Source organism: Dromiciops gliroides, chromosome 2, assembly GCF_019393635.1.
Source record: "Dromiciops gliroides isolate mDroGli1 chromosome 2, mDroGli1.pri, whole genome shotgun sequence".
NCBI lineage: Eukaryota > Metazoa > Chordata > Mammalia > Microbiotheria > Microbiotheriidae > Dromiciops > Dromiciops gliroides.
Window position 1 is genome coordinate 650,857,861 of NC_057862.1, and position 20,622 is coordinate 650,878,482.

The 20,622-nt window shown below is 43.8% G+C and overlaps 1 protein-coding gene across 1 annotated transcript in view; it reads left to right on the forward strand.

The window, feature by feature from the left end:
• Positions 1-20,622, forward strand: part of TANGO6 (transport and golgi organization 6 homolog) — a 214,603-nt gene that overhangs the window by 149,345 nt on the left and 44,636 nt on the right. The window contains exon 16 of the mRNA XM_043986651.1: positions 13,450-13,601. Coding sequence (XP_043842586.1) covers positions 13,450-13,601 — 152 coding nt within the window. The remainder of the gene's footprint in view (positions 1-13,449; positions 13,602-20,622) is intronic.

The window sequence follows — 20,622 nt, forward strand, 5'->3', positions numbered from 1 at the left end:
CTTCCATGAATTCATCAATACCAGAGTAATAATAAGTAGGCTGAGCATCTGTCCTCCTAGACTCACCTGTAGCAAGAAAGCCACTATACCTGTGGTTCACTTCCTCCAGCTTATTAATTCATCAGTCCCTGGTAAGAATACCCATAATCACCCAAGTGGCATAAGACACTCAGAAATCAGGACCATAGCCCTGTTATCTTATCCTCTGCACTCCCTTAACATCCTCTTTTACTCTGCCCTGCTGCCATCACAGTAGAAGGTGACCAAGGGCACCGGACTGTTGTGTATTTTTATCTGTTTCATTGGTTTTTGGCTAAAACTGTGCTATTGTGTTCGACCTGGTAGATGGGCCCCGCCACCCTCCATCACAGAGACTGTGCCCCAGGTGGGACAGGCCAAAACCTGCACTCTGGGCACCGTCCCCTTCCTGCTCCAGCGACGCGTCAGTCGAGGACTTTTGTGCATGCAGGAGCACTTCCTTTTGTCCAGAATCTCCTCATGGAAGCCTAGAGGGAAGTTCCCAAACCAACTCTTCTAGAATGTGGTGGGAGTTAGATGCTATCTCTTCTTCTTCTCTAGAAATGGAGGTGGGATGGGAACAAAACCAAAACAACCATTCAACTCTGTTCCTACCGAAGCCAAGTAATACTAGGAAATAACCTAATAAGACGATAATGAACATTTGGTAAAATGTGGGCCAAGGTTAGCGGTCTTCCAGACAAAGGTGACGTTTTGTGTTTCAATAGGCGTTGCCAAGAACATCTCAAACCTATCATTTGGGTGGCGGGGCAGGAGTACGGGGAAGGCCAAGCTGAGGGAAGAATGTGGTTTTATTGCTTAGTCAGAAACCCTGCTGTCTCAGTAGGCTCCCTTCCATAGTCCTGGGTTCGAATTGTAAAGAACCTCAAAGTTTGCCAATAATTGCGTCACATACTAACATAAGCTAAGGTGGTTCACTCACCTTCTTCCTCTTAATTTGACGGATACAGAAAGGTAATTTAGTCTTTGGGGGAAGTCACGTGGATCAGTCAATAAATAGGTCAGTAAACATTTATGAAGTGCCAGGCACGTGCTAAGTGATGGGGATACAAATAGAAATACAGATAGTCCCTGCCCTCGTGAGATTGCACAGCACAAAAAGAGAAGCTAAAAGTGTTGGGAGGGGGAAGAGAGGAGGAGGGTACCTGCCAGGGAAGTATTGGAGAGTTCCAGAGAAGTCCAAAAGCTGGTGGGAAGTGGGGAGAAGACTGCTGAGCCCCCTTTTTAATGAGAGGCCCAGGAGCTCGTGGTCCTGCCCTCCAGGCATAAACTCCAGTCTGGGACAGAGGGGACAGACTAGACGGGAGGACCAGGCAGATCGAGTCTCTCAGGATATTGAAGTTTCCCAATGATACGTTTGCTGGGGAAGGGAGAGAGGATGGGGAGGTCCAGAGGCGTCCCAAAGCAGGGAAATGTGGGAATGCATGTGCTAATACATACTATCATCATGCTTTAGGCCAGGATTGCTCTTCGGGGCAGGGATGATTTGGAAGAGAACAGGCTGAAGCTTCTGCGCTTGTTTTCTTTTATTTGTTCTAAGTTCAGGTTTTGAGTTTTACAGACCACCAGCAGGTTGGTGACCAGGGTGCTGGGCTCACTCGGGGTCCACGTCGAATCCTCTGCTTTGGCAACCCAGAGTTTTTATCACAGAGTAATTAGAGAATCATAGAGTTTCATTCTAAAATGAATCTTATAGATAATTTTGTCCAGTTCCTTCATTTTTCACATGAGGAAACAGGCTTATGGAGGTGAAGTCCACACAGGGAGTAAATAGCAGAGATGAGCAGGCCCTGGGAAATCAGTTTGCAGTAACCAAATTCACAAGAGACTGATTTCTAAATAATATCAATGTATTACTTTGCATTATTATTAATAATAACTTACATTTATAAAGACACTTTGTCCTTACAAAATACTGATATGTATTATCTCTTTTGATCTGCACAATAGGTCTAGAAGTAGGTATTATCACCATCCTTTTATGCATAAGACCTGCCCAAGGGCACACATCTGCCAAGTAGCAGAACTGGGACTCTGGCTCAGACTTTATATGTTTACTTTCCTTCCTCTGCACTGTGATGTGGGACACCTCAGGCATGTCACCTCTCACCTGTCACCTACAGAGAGTACTTGATGAGTCATCTGTTTAGGGGACAGAACTGAATTCTTCATTCTTTTCCAGTCCCCTGATGCAGTCTGAGATTTCGATGACAGAGTCAGAGCCTCACAGTCAATTGATCCAACTACAGGATTGGGCAGCTAGGGGGCGCCATAGTGCATAGAGCACCATACCTAGAGTCAGGAAGACCCGAGTTCAAATCTAGCTTCAGGCACTTACTAGCTATGTGACCCTGGGCAAGTCACTCAATCCTGTTTGTCTCAGTTTTCTCATCTCTAAAATGAGCTGGAGAAGGAAATGGCCAACCACTCCAAGATCTTTACCAAGAAAATCCCAGATGGGGTCACAAAGAGCCAGACACGAGTGAAACAACTGAATAACAACAACCACAGGATTGTAGGATAAAACCGACCTTGTGGACCAAGGATATGGAGGATGCATCAGTATTCCCAGGTGCTGATTTTGGTTCTGGATCTGAGAGATGACTCAGCAGAAGAAATAGGCCCCAGCTACTCAGCAGGCTTTATTTTGAGTGACCCAAATTGGGAGCATCTGTGTGGTTTGCAAACTCCCCCAGACAAAGGGAGCTGGAGTGCATTATAAATACACTAATCTGGAGTCAGCAGACAGACCTGGCACTTTTGATGTTCGAGGCTGCACCTGACAGAAGCTCCTCTTCCTTCCAAGAACTGGGGGACAAGGAATGCACCCACACAGACTGCATCAACCTTACCACCAGCCTCCTAAAGTATCTCATCTGCCTCCCGAATCTCTTTTTCAATCTAATTCCATCCAACAAATATTTCCTGAACATCGGTGTGCAAAGGGAAGAAGCGCAGCACAGTGGACAGAGCCAGGCTCGACATCCTTCATCTGACCCAGACAGACTCCTTGACCCTAGGCAAGTCACCTGATCCCTCAGTGTCCCAAGCCCAAATTGGTACAGGGAATTTTCTTATCCTGGAGTTCCCTATACCAGTGAAATCATAGGTCCAGATTCCTCCCCTGCCCCTACCATGTGATGAGTGGAATGGAGATTATAAAGACAACATGTAATGTTTGTTCCCTTCAGCACACGTATGGCCTGGTAGAGGAGGGGAGACACGAAGAAATGAGGACTCCAAGGCATGGTCTTAAGAGCCACGAGAGTAGAACAGGAATTCAGAGGAGCTGGGAGGAGCAGAGAACATTTCATGGAGGAGGAAGCATTTGATCTGGTCCTCAAGTTGGCAGCAATATAATAAGGGAAAATGGTGGAAAGGTCAGGTCTTCCAGGCAGAGGAAAGAGGAGGGACAGAGGTGGGGGAACAGGATCTGGCTTACTGCTTGGTTTGGCTAAAATGTGGTTTGGGGTGGGAAATTAAGATGGGAAAAGTAGGTTGGGACCACAGTTGAGAGGGCCTTGAATGCCAGGTTAAGACTTCGGATCTTATTTAGTAGACACAGCATGATAAAAATAGTACGGTCAGAATAATCTAGTGTCACTGTGTAGAATAGACTGGAAGGATTTGATCTGGAACCCACCTATGGGATCCTAGGAGAGACGACATTAATGAGAAAGTGTCCAAAATAAGAACCAAAAGAACATGAAGATTATTGAGATGTTTGGGAGGGAGGGACAGGAAGTCATCAAAGAGGATTCTAAGGTTCCAAGCCTGGGTAAAGGGGAACATGGTGATACCACTAGCAGAATCATTGTTGTGTTTAGCTTCCCTGCTCACACGCATGTCCCCTGCATCAGGACTTTCTTCCTTCCCCTTAATAGTGAGAGTCTTGGGGCAGCTAGGTGGTGCAGTGAATAGAGCACCAGCCCTGGAGTCAGGAGTACCTGAGTTCAAATCCAGCCTAAGACACTTAACACTTACTAGCTGTGTGACCCTGGGCAAGTCACTTAACCCCAATTGCCTCACTAAAAAATAATAAAAAATTAAAAAAAAAATAGTGAGAGTCTTTTTCCTTTCATTAACCTAGCCTCCCACACATTCTGTGACTAGTGAGTATCCTACTCATCCTTCTCAACTCCCCTCGATGACTAATGGAAAATGAGATAAGCATCTTATTTCTAGAATTATTAAGTCACCTCCCAACAAGGGGAAAGAGGAAGGAAGAGAATAACCATTTGCATGGCACCTACTCTGTGCTAAAGCACCTTACAAGTATCATCTCATTCAATCCTCACCACGACAGTGGTGGAAATATGCCATTATTGTCCCTACTTTACAGTTGGGGAAACTGAGGCAGACAGAGGTGAAGGAACTTGCCCAGAGCCACGTATCTTGCATCTGAGGCTCCACAGGAACTCAGGTTTTCCAGATCACAGGCCCGGCCCTCTATCCACTCTTCCAACCAGCTACCAGCCATAATATAGCTAGAATAAAGGCTTGAAAAAACCAATATTCACTTCGATGGGAATAAGTATATTTCTCCAAAAATTGGAAATGTCTTAATGTACATATGAGGTTTTAAATTTTAAAATTAAATATAGTATTTACCAATAAACCAGATACCCTTAGCAGCTTCATCAATAATTGGAGGATTCAAAGGGACCGGGAGATTGTCAGGGCTAGGCCTCACTTTGACAGCCTAGAAAGCTTGAGTTCAGTGGCCAGCTTCAATGGCTTTAGTTTAACCGTTTGTGAACTAGACGTAGTTGTGGGTACTGTGGCATATCTGCTAGCAGAAAACAACAAAATGTCTTCTTGTAGTTTGGGAAATCGGAGGGTGCTTTGTGTGGGCCGGTAGAAGGCGCTCCGGCCTTGGAGGCAGAAGACCTGGATGCATTTTGCCTCTGCAGGCCCCGATTTCCTCATCTGTACAGTGAGGGATTGCATGGGGTGGCTCGCAAGTGCCCTTCCTCTGCCTCTCCCGGGTTCCCGGACACTGCCCGCCACAGGCTCTTCGTTTGCATGTCTGCATCAGCAGCGGTTGGGTATTGGAGGTGTCATTAACAGGACAGTGCCGTGCGACTCTGAGTCAGACCTGCCGCAACATGAGGCTGCCTGGAAACATCTTCCAAAGCATGACTCTTCTCTCTTCCCTTTCATTACCGATCTTTGCCAGGGCTCGGCTCTTCTTCTCTTGGCTTTAGGCCAGCTCTTCCCACACCCAGGCATGCAGAGAAACCTCAGCTTTACACCTGGCACCTGGGGCAGAGCCTAGAGAGTTGCTACACTGAGCTGGCCTCCGTGTTATGGACTCGTCAGCAACAGCCACTCTAGACCTGCTGCAGCCCCTCAGGGCTTAAGAGAAAAGCCTTAGGTGTGTGGGGAGCGTAGACGCCCTGAATGTGCACTTATATATTCATTCAGTAAACTACAGCTCTCTTTTTAGTCCATGGTGTTGTCCGCCACTCATCTACCCCTTCCCATTTGTGGAGAAAGGGCCATGGCCGATAGACTGTTCACAAGGCTTCTGAACTGAACAGTGCTTGTGACGCAGCTTCTTGGGAAATGTCTTTCTCTGGGGGTTCTTGGGCTTGTGGCCGACCCTCAAATATAAAACACTCAGATAAAAGCCCCCCCCCCCACTCTTTAAACTCAGCTTTGTTGGGTTTGATTATATGTCTCCATGCCAATGACCCCCACATCTCTCTGCCCTGCCACAGACTCTCTCCTGACCTCCGGTCTTATATCTCTACCTATTGGGCATTTCAAACTGGATGACCTGGAGACATGGCAAGCAACCATCTCAAACAATTTGTTATCTTTCCTCCCAAACCCATCCATCTCCCAGACTTCCCCTCCCTGTCCCTGTTGGAAGAAGCAACCTTTCCAGTCTTCTTGTGTTGTGACTGTAGCGTTGTCTCCAACTCCTCATTCTCACCCATATTCCCAGTCATTTGCCAAACCTCGCCACATTTATCTCCACACCATCTCTCATGTGGGCACCTTTCTTACTACTCACAAAGCCACCGCCTTCTTTCATTCATCACTTCTCAGCTAGACTGCTACTAGAATGCCTTCCTGATTGGTCTCTGCTTCAAGCCTCTACCCTGATCCTTTCCATTTTCCACTTAGCTGGCACGCTGACTTCTCTTAAACAAATCTGACCAGGCCCCTCCTCCACTCAGTAAATTCCTTGAGCTCTCCATCAGCCTTTATGTATTTTTAAATGCTTTATTTTTTATTTATTTAATTTTTTAAATTAATTTATTTATTTTTGTGGGGCAATGGGGGTTAAGTGACTTGCCCAGGGTCCCACAGCTAGTAATTGTCAAGTGTCTGAGGCCGGATTTGAACTCAGGCCCTCCTGAATCCAGGGCCAGTGCTTTATCCACTGTACCATTTAGATGCCCCCGGCCTTTTATGTTTTAAAATAAATGTCATTGACAACTTTTGTTTTTGTATTTCCCACTGCATCTCCTCCCCTGTGCACTTCCAGAGAGCCAAAAAGTAGATAAAGTTAAGCAAAAGTGGCATATTTTTTAATCATAGAAGTATTTTATTATTTTCTAGTTACACGTAGAGATAGTTTTCAACATTTGTTTTTATAAGATTTCTAGTTTAAAATTTTTCTCCCTCCCTCTGTTCCCTCCCCAAGACAGCAAACAATCTGATATAACTTATATATGTACAATCATATTAAACATCTTTCTGCATTAGTCATGCTGTGAAAGAAGAATCAGAACAAAAGGGAAAAACCTCAAAAAACAAAAACAAAAAAAGTAGAAATAGTATGGTTCAATCTGCATCTAGATTCTGCAATTCTTTTTTTCTGGATTTGGAGAGCGTTTTCCATCATGAGTCCTTTGGAACTATCTTGCACCATTGTATTGCTGAGAAGAGTCAAGTCTATCTCAGTTGATCAACACACAATGTTGTTGATACTGTGTACAATGTTCTCCTGGTTTTGCTCATCTCAGCATCAGTTCATGTAAGTCCATATCTTAAAAAGTCCAATCTTACACTCCCCCATGTTTGCAAAGAAGTGGGGGGGGGCACAGCTTCTCATATCTCTTTTTAGGGCCAAGCTTGGTCTTGATCATTTTATGGCATTCAGTTTTGATTATGGGGTTGTGTATTGTTTTGCTGGTTCTGGTTACTTCTCATTAGTTCATAAAAGTTGTCCATGTTTCTCTGTATTTGTTATTTCTTTTTTCAAAAATGTTTAATATTTTATTTTTTCTAATTACATATAAAAACAGTTTTTAGCATTCATTTTTTTAAAATGTTGAGTTCCAGATTCTCTCCCTCTCTCCTGTCCCCCCTTTTTGAGAAGGCAACCAATTTGATATAGATTATACACGTGCAGCTAGGTGACACTGTGGATAGAATGCCAGGCATGGAGTCAGGAAGACCCAAGTTCAAATCTGGCCTCAGATACCTGCTGGCTGTGTGACTCTGGGCAAGTTACTCAACCCAGTTTGCCTCAGTTTCCTCATCTGTAAAATGAGAAGGAAATGGCAAACCACGGCAGTATCTTTGCCAAGAAAACTCCAAATTGGGTCCCAGAGTTAGACATTCACCATTTCTTATAGCACTGAAACGTTCCATTATGTCCATGTATCATAATCTATTTAATAACTCCCCAAATGATAGCCATCTGCTTTGTTTCCAATTCTTTGATACCACAAGAAGTGCTGCTATAAATATTGTGATGTATATAAATGAGGCCTTTCTATCATCGACCTTTGTTGGGAATATGCCGAGCACATCTCCAGAATCTCTGGGCCAAAGAATCTATTTTAGTCACTCTCTTCACATAATTCCACATTGCTTTCCAGAGTGATTGGAACAACTTACTGATCCACCAACAATTTAGTAATGTGCCTATCATTCATCAGGACCTCCAGCACTGACTGTTATCTTTGTTGATTTGCTGGGTGTGAGGTGAAACTCAGGGTTGTTTGAGTTACATCATGTTGATTTGGGGCACTTGCATTTGGGTGCTAGTCATTTATATTTCTTTTTTGAGAATCGTTCAAATCCTCTCCAACACCAATCTATTGGGAAATGGCTTTTGGTTTTATATATTTCTATTATTTGTCTATATATTTTGAATATCAGACTCTTATCAGAAATGTTCAATGCAAAATGTTTTCCTCAGTAAAACATTTCTGTTCTCACCCCAGTTGCATTAATTTTGTTCATATGAAATCATTCCTATTTCACGTAATCAAAACTATCTTATCTTTTTTAATCATCTCAATCCCTTTTTTGGTTAAGGATCCACCCCTGATTTGTAGCTGTGAAAAATATATGATCTATTTCCCTTTTGATTCTTTTTATAGTTTGAGCTTTAATATTTAAGTCTCACATCTAATTTGAATTTATGATTATATATGGTGCAAGATGTTGGTCTAAACCTAATTTCTACCATACTGATTTTCAGTTTTCCCAGCAATTATTGCCAAATAGGAAGTTCTTTTCTTCATAATTTGTGTTTTCAGGTTTATCAAGAAGAAGTTTTAAAAGTTTTAGAAAAATAAATAAATTGGGGATCAAAAAGAATGAATAAATCAAATTTCAAAAGTCACATTTTTATTTAAAGTTTTGAATTCCAAATTTCATCCCTCCTTCCCTCCTTTCCCTCCCCCTTCCCTGAGATGGCAAGTAATCAGATATAGGTTATACATGTGCAATTATGTAAAACATTACTATATTAGTCATTTTGTATAAGAAAACTTGAATAAAAGAAAAAATGAAAGAAAGTGAAAAATAGCATGCTTCAGTCTGTGTTCAATCAATATCAGTTCTTTCTTTGGAACTGGATGGTATGTTTCATGAGTAGTCCTTGGGATTATCTTGAATTATAGCATTGCTGAGAATAGTTAAGTCATTCCCAGTTCTTCATCAAACAATAGTGCTGTCACTGTGCACAATGTTCTGGTTCTTGTCACTTCACTATACATCAGTTCATACAAGTCTTCCCCGGTCTTTCTGAAATCATCCTACTTGTCATTTCTTTTTTATCATAAAAATATTTTATTATTTTCCAGTTGCATGTGAAGATAGTTTTAAACATATGTTTTCATAAGATTTTTTAGTTCCAAATTTTTCTCCCTCCCTTCCTTACCTCCCCCCTCCCCAAGACAGAGAGCAATCTGATATGTTATATATGTGCAATCACATTAAACATGTTTCTACATTAGTCATGTTGTGAAAGGAGAATCAGAACACAAGGGGAAAACCTCAAAAAAAAGGAAAAAAACAACCAAAAAGTAGAAACAGTATGGTTTTCTTTCACAACTTGAGTAATGTGAAGATGCTTGGCATGATTGCACGTGTATGACTTATATTGATTGCTTGACTCCATAGGGAGGGTTGAGGAGGGAGGGAGGGAGGAAGAAAATTTAGAACACAAAGTTTTTTTAAAAAATCAATGTGAAGAAACGCTGAGCAGGTGGATTTCAGAGAAACCTGGAAGGACTTACATGAATTGATGAGCAGAATCAGGAGAACATTGTACACAGTATCAACAACATTGTGTGTTGATCAACCGTGATAGACTTGACTCTTCTCAGCAACACAATGGTCCAAGGTAGTTTCAAAGGATTCATGAGGGAAAATGCTCTCCAAATCCAGAAAAAAAGAACTGTGGAATCTAGATGCAGATTGTACCATACTATTTTTACTTTTTTTTTTTGTTTTCCTTTTATGAGGTTTTTCCCTTTTGCTCTGATTATTCTATCACAGCATGACTAATACAGAAATATGTTTAATGTGATTGTACATATATAACCTATATCAGATTCCTTGCTGTCTTGGGGAGAGGGGAGGGAGGGAGAAAAATTTGGAACTGGAAATCTTATAAAAACAAATATTGAAAACTATCTCTACATGTAAGTAGAAAATAATCAAATACTATACAAGTGCATAGATAGATAGATAGATAAATGTAGGAGTAAAACAAGAATGCCCCTTTTTGCCTGCTCTTATTTACTATAGTTTTAGAAATGCTAGGCATATTATTGATTGAGTGAAGAACTCCAGTCCTTAAGATCTTATCAATAAGCCAAAAAAAAAAAAAAAGAATTCCAGGCATGGAGGGGGGCCACCCATGCCAAGGCAGAAGAGACAGGAAGTCATAGCTAATAAATAGCACTTTCAGGTTTTCAAAGCTCTTTACATAAGTTATCTTATTTGATCTTTATAAGAACCCTCTGAGATAGGTGCTGTTACTATCCCCATTTTATAAATGTGGAAACTGAGGCTAAGGGAGGTTAATGGCTTGCCCAGGATTACACTAATAGGTCTGTGGGGCAGGATTTGAACTCGGGTCTTTTTGTCCACAAATCTAGCTCTATATTCACTGTGCCACTTAGCTGCCTAAGACAGAGCATCATGTGTAAGCCAGTATGAATCCTGGAAATATAGAAATGGGCCAGGTTATCAAAAAAGGTTTAAATAACTGACAGAGGAGTTTATATTTGGTTTGGGAGAGCAATAGAACCTGCCTCCTGCATATCCTGGAAACAAGGAACCACTGAAGTTTATTGAGTGACATGGTCAGATATCTCTCTGTTTAAAGGAAAATATGGTACCTGTGTGGATGACAGATTGGAGTAGCTGTGCTACTTAGGACGTTACTGCAGTTATCCAGGCAGGAGGCAGCGTAGAGTCTGGGCCAGTGGTTGTGTGAGTAGAGAGGAGGGATTATATGCAGGAGCTGTTTTGGAGAAAGAAGTGACAGAGGTGATAGCTGATTGGATATATGGGATGATGGAGATTAAGGAGCTAAGAATGCCATCAAGCTTTCAAACCTAGCCAGCCATTCTGGAAAGCATTTTGGAACCATGCCCCCAAAATTATTAAACTGTACCCTATGACCCAGAAATACTACTACTGGGGCTCGACCCCCGGAGAGATCAGAGAAAGAGGAAAAGAACACTTATGTATAAAAATAGTTATAGCAGCTCTTTGTGGTAGCAAAGAACTGAAAACCGAGGGGATGCCTTAGGTATGTGAATGTGATAGAGTACTGTGGTGCTGTAAGAAATGATGAAGGGAATGATTTCTGAGAAACTGGGAAGACTTGTATGAACTGATGCAAAGTGAAGTGAAAAGAACAAGGAGACAACTTATGCTATAAGAGCTTTGTAAAGACAGAAAGTTTTAAAAGACTCGGGGACACCGATCCACACAATTACCAACCACAATTCCAGAAGGTTCATGATGAAACATGCTATCTCACTCCAGATAAAGAGGTATTAGACTCTGATTACAGATTGAGACCTTTTGTAGGGACATAGTTTTGGTTTTCTTGCTTTCTCAGAGATGGGTGAAGGGAGAAAATATGGATCTGAACATAAAATTGGATTAATTTTTTTCCAAACCTGGGTGACCGATATGGTGCCCTTGACGGTAATAGAGAAGTTTAGAACTTGGTAATGCAGGCCTGGCATTCAGGAAAGACTCTAGGACTGGATGGATAGATTTTGGAACCATCATCTTAAAGATAATTGAATCTCATAGGAGCTGATGAGATCACCAAACCAAAGAGTCTAGAAGAAAGAGAACAAAACCCAGGGCAGAGCCTTGGGGAACGCCCACATGTGGATACAGATCTAGCAAAGGATGTTGAAGAGTTGTCAGAGAGGAAGAAGGAGAACTGAGAGAGGAAGCCTCAGTTGTGGGGTGAGGTTGGCATTTAGAAGACAGGAAGAAGAAAAGGGGAGGCACCACGTGCGACCTACAGGACAATAATGATCAAGGAGTCTAGTGAACATTTTTGAAGGGTGGGAGATGCATGTAGGAAGCAGGGTAAGAACCAGTAGACACAGAGATTGAAGATTAGAGAGAGGGGAGATAATAGTGAGGACAATCTGCCGGAGAAGCTGGGAGGGAATGGGATGGATGTTCACATGGAGAGGCTGGCCTGAGGAGGAAGAAGGACCACCTCCTCGTGTGATCCGGGTGAAGCAGGACATAGGAGGAGATGGTGTCATGGGACATGCAGGGAGGAGGAAGAGGATGAGGAGGGAAAAAGAGGGCATTCTTGGTGAACGGCCTCAATTTTTTTCATTAAATATGAAGTAAGGTTTCCTGTTGACAGAGTGGAGGTAGGGGATGCTGTGGGAGTCTTAGGGATCTAATAGGGGATGATCAATGTGTGTGTCAATTAGTGATCCAGTGTGGCGAGTAGGACAGAGAACTGATTGCAGAAGAATAGATAGATTGCCTTGTTACAGTGAGGACTCAAATGAGGTTGGATAATAGAAATTGGTAGTGGATCTAGTCACTGTGTTTTCAGACATTCCTCCAACTTTGTTCATCAACACATGAGTAGGAGCAAAGAAGGTGGATAGTGGATTTCATCCAGGGTTGGGATTTAGCAAGGCGTGATCAGCAATGGGACAAGGGAACAAGGGGTCAAGAGTGGAGAATAGTGTCAAGGCGGCCAGGTTCACCAAGGGGTTGAGATTGGGAATGGTGGAGACTATGCCAGAGCAGGGATGATGACCCAAGAAAGGACAGAAGGATCGGAGGATGGAGACCAGAGTTAAGGGTCATATGTAAAAACTGTAAGAACTGATAAAGGGAATTGGGCCTTCTTAGACATAGAAGTGGAACACTTGGTGACTTCCGAATGACATCCTGATTCCAGGCCCAGTGCTCCATCCACTGACCAACTGCTGCCCTGACACAAGTCACTTAACCCCTACTCCCAAAGAGCTTACACTCTATGAGATGAGACAGCATGTATGTAGATAAGCAGATGCTATTTCTGTATCTATATACACACATGTATACAGACATATACACATGCATCTGGTAAACAAAGTAGGTAGTGAGGGCTCTGGCAGATGTGGGGATTCAGAAAAGCCTCTTGGGGGACAGCTAGGTGGCACAATGGATAAAGCACCAGCCCTGGATTCAGGAGGACCTGAGTTCAAATCCAGCCTCAGACACTTGACACTTAGTAGCTGTGTGACCCTGGGCAAGTCACTTAACCCTCATTGCCCCACCAAAAAAAAAAAAGGGAAGAAAGAAAGAAAATAACTTGGGTCAGGTGTCTTATCCGCTCCCTCATAGAATTGTCATAAGAATATGATGAGATAACATGAAGCATAGACCCCCTCAAAATATGAAATGCTGCACAAATAGAAAAGTCTTTTAAAATAAGCTTAGATCGGGATAGCTAGGTGGTGCAGTGGATAGAGCACCAGCCCTGGATTCAGGAGGACCTGAGTTCAAAGCCAGCCTCAGACACTTAACACTTACTATCTGTGTGACTCTGGGCAAGTCACTTAACCCTCATTGCCCTGCCATTAAAAATAAACAAATAAACAAATAAATAAATAAATAAGCAAATAAGCAAATAAGTTTGGATTTCTTCTCTTTCTCCAACAGGGGACATGGTCTCGAAGTACCAGGAACCTTTGATTCACACCTTCCTGAGGGGAGCAAAAGATGCAGATGGCAGCCATAGGGCCAGCAGTCTGTCCAATCTCGGAGAACTTTGTCAGAGGCTGCACTTCCTTTTGGGCCCTGTGGTTCATGAGGTATTGTATGACACTCTCACTAGAGGGTGGTGACCTTTAAGATGTAGTTATAAATATCCCTCATGCTGTTGTTGCCCTTCTGTACATGGATCTTCTCCCTCGCCCTCCTAATTAATATTGTCACTCTTGTATTTGAAGATGAGAGCGGTGGTGGTTCTGTCTCTAGCTAGGGAGGAAAGACTGATTAACATGTGACCAGAAGCTCTTTTGTCTATATATATGTGTGTGTGTTTAAAAAACATGCCTGGGGGTGGCTAGGTGGCCCAGTGGATAGACACTGGCCCTGGATTCAGGAGGACCTGAGCTCAAATCCAGCCTCAAACACTTGACACTTACTAGCCGTATGACCCTGGGCAAGTCACTTAACCCTCATTACCCTACGAAAAACAAACAAACATGCCTGGACATATCTGTGTAGATCACCCTTTGGTTTGCACACATGCTTCTGCTTGCTTTGTACAGAGCCTCAGGGAATGATGGATGGCATGATCCTGGTTTGGGAGGCAATGTACCTATTGACTATCTAAGCTTAAGTACTTGAATATTGTGTTCAGAAGAGTTTGCTTCTTGAGAATTATGGCGTTTCCTGAATCTGCATTTGCCATTCCATGCAGAAAGATAAATAGACACCCTCCTCTATTCTCTAATTCCTCTGCTCCCTGCTGGTAAATGCCATTGCTTTATTGGTAATAAGGGTACTTTGGCTGTTTCTGGATTCTAATTACAAGGGCTTCTGCTGTTACTTAATGCCGAACTAGGGTTTTATCACATGTAGCTGCCACATCTGCTGGTTCTTCCTTTCTCCCGAGGACTTTTTCTGGAAGGTCTGCAAGTGCTGTTCTCACGTCCAGGTCTTGAGTTGGATCTTTAATCTCTTACAAATTGTTCTTCATGCCAGAATTTTCAGATACTTAAAAACCCGAGTGCCATCACTTACATCTGTCTGTATGATCAGGTACTTATTTCTGAGTCACAGTTGTGAATACCACTTTGTACATCGGTGACTCTCAACAAAGGTTAACTCTAACAAACAGCAAGGTGTCTAGCAGTTAGTCACATCTTGCCTCTTCTTCCCCCACAATATCTCTTGAATGAATCAAAGAATCAATGCCTGTCGGTCACTCCCTCCTCGTCCAGCATCAACATTCTAGTCCAGGCTGCCATCTCCACTCACTGCTTCCTCAGTTGTTGCCCTGCCTCTCACATTTCTTCTCTCCAACCATCTCCTTAACGTGCTGCTCTGATCTTGTCACTCCTCTCCTCAGGATGTTTCAGTGTTGTCTTAGTGCCCTCTGAATAACTCCTGCGTTCTAGGCCCTGTAGAATGTGCCTCCAGTTTACCTTTCCAGCCTTCCCTCAGACTCCCTTTCGCCAACCCACATTCCAGTCCTGCCCTATTCCATCTCTGCTCTGCTCATGTTGTCCCCTGTGCCTGCAATCCATGTCTGCCCACACCAGCAAATCTTCTTCCGTTAAAATCTCTTGCATCATGACCATTTCTGGTCTGTGTATTCTTGCCCTCCTTCCGCTTTCCAAGCCATAGGTTGTAAGCCCTGGATTCTGGTAATCGATGAATGCCCACTGCTTAATTCCATGGCTTGTATACAGTAGCTGACTAATAAAAATTTTGTGCTAGCTGGAGTTTAAGGCATAAATGTAATGGCCCTGTCATTAGCAAGGACAAAGCGGGAAGAAAAAAGCCCAGAGAGATTATTTTTCAGATATGAAACTCTTGCCCTTCGTGCTTCTCCGAGTCCTCCCCCCAGGCACGCAGAGTTTCTGTCCCTTGTCATGCCAGCGTTGCTTTCCTCACAGCCAGAACCAAATATTGTCTCACCAGCTTTTGGAGCAAGCATGTGAAACGGGGAGGAGGCTTCATCCTCATTATGCATGTTGCTGTCGGATATCAGCCTATGGAGCAGATTTTGGCTTGTCCCTAATCACTGACCCATCGTTTGAAGCCTCAGGGACAGGAGCATAATTCCTGTTTTCTAGGACCCCAGAGCTTGCTCATGGTCCTCCCTGCCTCTTAGGATCCCTACTGACCTTCAATCCCTTAACACCCCAGTTCTCTCCCAGGCCACCTCCCTGCACTGGTCACCCTCTACTTTTCTCCCCATCTTGGCCCTTGAGTGAACCAATCCAACTCTACACTGTCCTCTCTTGAATCCCTAGCCCCCTTATCACATCACTGATTACACCCAGCCGAGGCATGGATCTCTCCCACCATTCACTGCCTTCTCACCTACACACATGCTGCTGACTAAGGGTGGAGAAAATCGCACAACAGGGGCCACCATGAATTTAGGTCACACAACCTCAACTGGGCCCTCATGGCCGCCAGGCCATCCTGCAGTACCCCACTTATGAGCTCACTATCTCACTCTCCACAGCAGTTCTTTCAAACCTTCTCCTCCCTCCTTAGACCCCCATGGCTCTCCCTCCCTCCCGACTCTCAACTGAGAAACTTGCCTCTTATTTTATTTTACTGAAAGAATTGAGGCCATTTTCTGTGAACTCCCTCTAACTTATCTCCTATCACTCAGGTGCCTTCTGCCACCATCTCCTTCACCTCTCTCTCATATGGTGAAGTGACTTTACTCCTTACCGAGACTAACCCCTTTACTAGGTGCAAGAGATCTCATTCCATCCCTTTCCCTCCAGCAGTAGCCCCCTCTGTCTTCCCTACTCTTTCACTTATTCCCAGTCTCTCCCTCTCTACTGTCTCATTTCCTGCTATCTAAAAACATGTCCATAGTCCCCCCCTCCTCAGAAATCCTTCCATCTCTCACTATCATCCTCTATCTCTTCTGCCCTTTGTAGCTACTCTTCAAAAAGCCACCCGCAATAGGTACCTCTACTTTCCCTCATCTCACTTCCTTTTCCTCACTTCCTTACAGTCTGGTTTCTGACCTTCTTCCACCGAAACTCATCTCTCCAAAGTTACCAATGATCTCTTAGTTGCCAAACCCAATGGCTTCTTCTCAATCTCTTCTCCTTGACCTCTCTGCAGCCTTTGACACTGTTGATCACTCTCTTCCCTCTAGGTTTTCAGGACACCTCTCTCTTCTGGCTCTCCTCTTACCTATCTGAATGTTCCTTCTATCTCCTTTGCCGGCCCCTCCTCCAGCTCGCACCCTCCAACTGTAGGTGTCCCTCAGGGTTCTGTCCTGGGCCCCCTTCTCTTCTCCTGCTATACCACTTCACTCAGGGAATCGCATCAGCTCCCATGGAATTCAGTGACCATTTCTATGCTGATGATTCTCAGATCTCCCCGTCCTGCCCCAGTCTCTCTGCTGACCTCCAATCTCCCATCTCCAACTGCTTTTCAACATCTCAAATGGGTTATCCAGTCAACATCTTAAAACTCAACATATCCCCAAATGGAGCTCATTATGTTCCCCCTAAATCCACCCTACCTACCCTCTCTAATATTACTATAGAGGGCAACACCATCTTCCCAGTCCCCCAGACTCACAACCCTGGAGTCATCTTGGGCTCCTATCTGTCACCCTTCCCCCATATCCACGCTGTTGCCAAGGCCTATTGATTTCACCTCTGCTGCAGCTCTTGAATACCCCCCTCCCTTCTCTTCTCTGACACTACCCCTACTCTAGTTCAAGCTCATCCCCTCCCACCTGGACTATTGCAGTAACTGTTTGTGGGTCTGCCTGCCTCAAGTCTCTCCCCCCTCCAATCCTTCCTCTATTCAGTCACCAGAGTGGTTTTCCTAAAGTGCGGGTGTGACTGTCCCCTTCTCCCCCCTCCACTCAACAAACTCCAGTGACAAACTCCAGTGGTTCCTTGTCACCTCCGGGGTCAAATAGAAAATGGAATGGGTGGCATTCAGAGCCCTTTGTAACCTCGCCCCCTCCTCCCTTCCCTGTCTTCTTATTCCCCACCACATACTCATCCATTCAGTGACGCTGGCTTCCTGACTGCTCCACAGACAAGACCCTCCATCTCTCAGCTCTGACACTGACCTCCCTAGCTTCCCTCAAGTCCCAACTAAAATCCCACCTCCTGCAAGAGGCCTTCCCCAACTCCTCTCAATTCTAGCACTTTATCTCTGTTCGTTGTTTCCTATTTATCCTGTATATAGCTCACTCTCTCATTCTCTCACTCTCTTGCTCTCTCTCTTGCTCGCTCTATATTTATTTTCATGTTGTTTCCCTCAGTAGATTGTGATTTTCTTGAAGGCAAGGACTGTCTTTTTCTTGTTTCTGTATCCTCAGTGCTTAGGACAGTGCCTGGCACATAATAAGTACCTGGCACTTAATAAATGCTTATTGATTTGGGGGGGGGGGCAATGAGGGTTAAGTGACTTGCCCAAGGTCACACAGCTAGTAAGTGTCAAGTGTCTGAGGCTAGATTTGAACTCAGGTCCTCTTGACTCCAGGGCTGGTGCTTTATCCACTGCACCTTCTAGCTACTCCCTTATTGATTGTTTTTAAAGAAGAGGAGGCTAAGTGTGCTTATTGAAGAGACAAAGCCTGGTATTTTTTTTTAAATAAAAGTATTTTATTATTTTCCAGTTACATGTAGAGATAGTTTTCAACATTTGTTTATATAAGATTTCCAATTTCAAATTTTTCTCCCTCCCTCCCTCCCCTAGATAGCAGATAATCTGATATAGGTTATATATACATAATAATAACATTAAACATATTTCTGCATTAGTCATGTTATAAGAGAAGAATCAGAGCAAAAAGGAAAAACCTCAAAACAGAAAAACAACAGCACCAAAAACAAAAGAAATAGTATGGTCCAATCAGCATCCATATTCCACAGTTCCTTTTTTTCCCCTGGATTTGGAAAGCCTTTTCCATCATGAATCCTTTGGAACTTTCTTGTACTGTTGGATTGGTGAGAAGAATCTAGTCTATCACAGTTGATCATCACATAATGTTGATGATACTGTGTTCTTCTGGTTCTGCTCATCTCACTCATCATCAGTTAATGCAAGTCCTTCCAGGTTTCTCTGAACTCCTCCTGCTCATCGTTTCTTACAGCACAACAGAATTCCATTACATTCATATACCACAACTTGTTCAGCCATTCTCCAATTGATGGACATCCCCTTAATTTCCAATTCCTTGCCACCACAAAAAGAGCAGCTATAAATATTTTTGTACATGTGGGTCCTTTTCCCTTTCTTATGATCTCTTTGGGAAAAAGACCCAAAAGTGGTATTGCTAGGTCAAAGGGTATGTACAGCTTTATAGCCCTTTGGGCATAATTCAAATTGCTCTCCAGAATGGCTGGATCAGTTCACAGTTCCACCAACAATGCATTAGTGTTCCAATTTTTCCACAGCTTCTCCAACATTTATTATTTTCCTTTTTTGTTACATTGGTATTTTTTTAATTTAAAAAATGCCCTCTCTATGGCCCTAAAAGCATGAAAATATCTCACAAAGATAAATGATTATAAATAAAGACTTTAAGTACGGTTCCTCTCCTGCTGGGCAGAGGATGCAGGCTGCTGATGGGAATAGATTGATGGCGTGTGCAAAGGTAATGGCAAGAAGCGTCACGTGTCTCAGTGCTCATAGAGCTGCTCTCAGCCACCCAACATCCAAAGGCAGTGTATTCCCTGTGATTTGAAAACCCTTCCATCCCACACAATCGCTGTCTCCTCCTCTTAGATGTTCCTTTTCATGTAGCATCCCATGCTCGCCTTGTCATCAAAGACTTGGCTGCTGCCAAGGGCTCCATCTGACCTCCGCTGGATGGCAGGTCTCAACACGTATGGGCAGTGGGCACTCACTGTCTGAAGAACCTTAGTAAGTGGAGATCACTGGAGATCCTTCCCCAGTTATTTGAAAAAGGGAACGTTCTTCTCTGGATTTCTAGTAGTTCTTTGACAACTTTTTCTATTTCCCTGGTAATCCCTTAAGACCCTTTGAAGCTCTGAGATCTTTTATTTAAGCAGAGCTCAGCCTCTCGTCGTCACCTGTTCTGCTACCATCACTTTGATAGGCTTTAGCTCAATTCCACAGGTGCTCTGGGGGAAGCAATCAATCAACAAGAATTCATTCATTCATTTATTTATTTAGTAGCATTTTCTTTAGGGCAAACATGTATTAAGCACCTACCGGAGCCAGGCATTGTGCTAAGTAGTGCGGTTAAGTAAGACATATTCCGTAAGTAAGACATTCAAGGTACCTACACTCTACTGAGAGAAACAGTATTCCATAGACAACTAAATACAGGATACATGAAAATTATTTGAAGGGGGAGAAATCAAGAGAGGCCTCCTGACAGAGGTGGCATTGGAGATGTGGAGGGAGAGCAGGTTAGGCATGGGCAACAGCCGATGTGCAAAGGTGCAGAGGCAGGATTTAGAATGTTACCTGCAAGGAATGGCAGGTAGTCCAGTTTGGTGGGGAAATCAAGGTTGTGACGGGGAGGAATCAGCCTGGAAAGAAGCTAGAGACACATTATAGAGCACAAAAGAGAGGTCTGTGCTTTTTTCTCGAGGTCCCCAAAGCTTCTTCCATAGGGAAGCGTCACTGTCGAACCTGTGCATTTGGAAGTTCAGTTTGGAAGCTGGGCAGGGTATGGATTAGAGGCGGGAGGCTGGATGCCAGGAAACCAGTGAGGAGGCTGTTGGAATCACCCGCGTTAGGATGCTTGTGGTAAATGAGTGAACAGCTTGTACTGTGTGCCAAGTACAAAAGCGAGACAGGCCGTGCCCTGGAGGAGTTTCCTTTCTCCTAGGAAGAGATGGCCCACATGGGGAAGGCCAGGCAGACGACAGAAAGATGGGTGCGTGGGCTTTACAGCATGGGATGGTCTGGGGTGGGCCGAATGAGTGAGCATGAAGAGTCCAGCATGACTCACCTGGGTTAGTCCATCAAATAGCATGTAATGTGTCTTCGACATGACAGGAACTGCACAGAGTACTAGGGATACGAAGAAGGGTGAACACAGTCCCGCTCTCTCACAGACCATGGGGGGTGGGCAGCATGCCAACCAATGTGTGCAAACAAGATGTCTACAGGACAAATTAGGGGTCA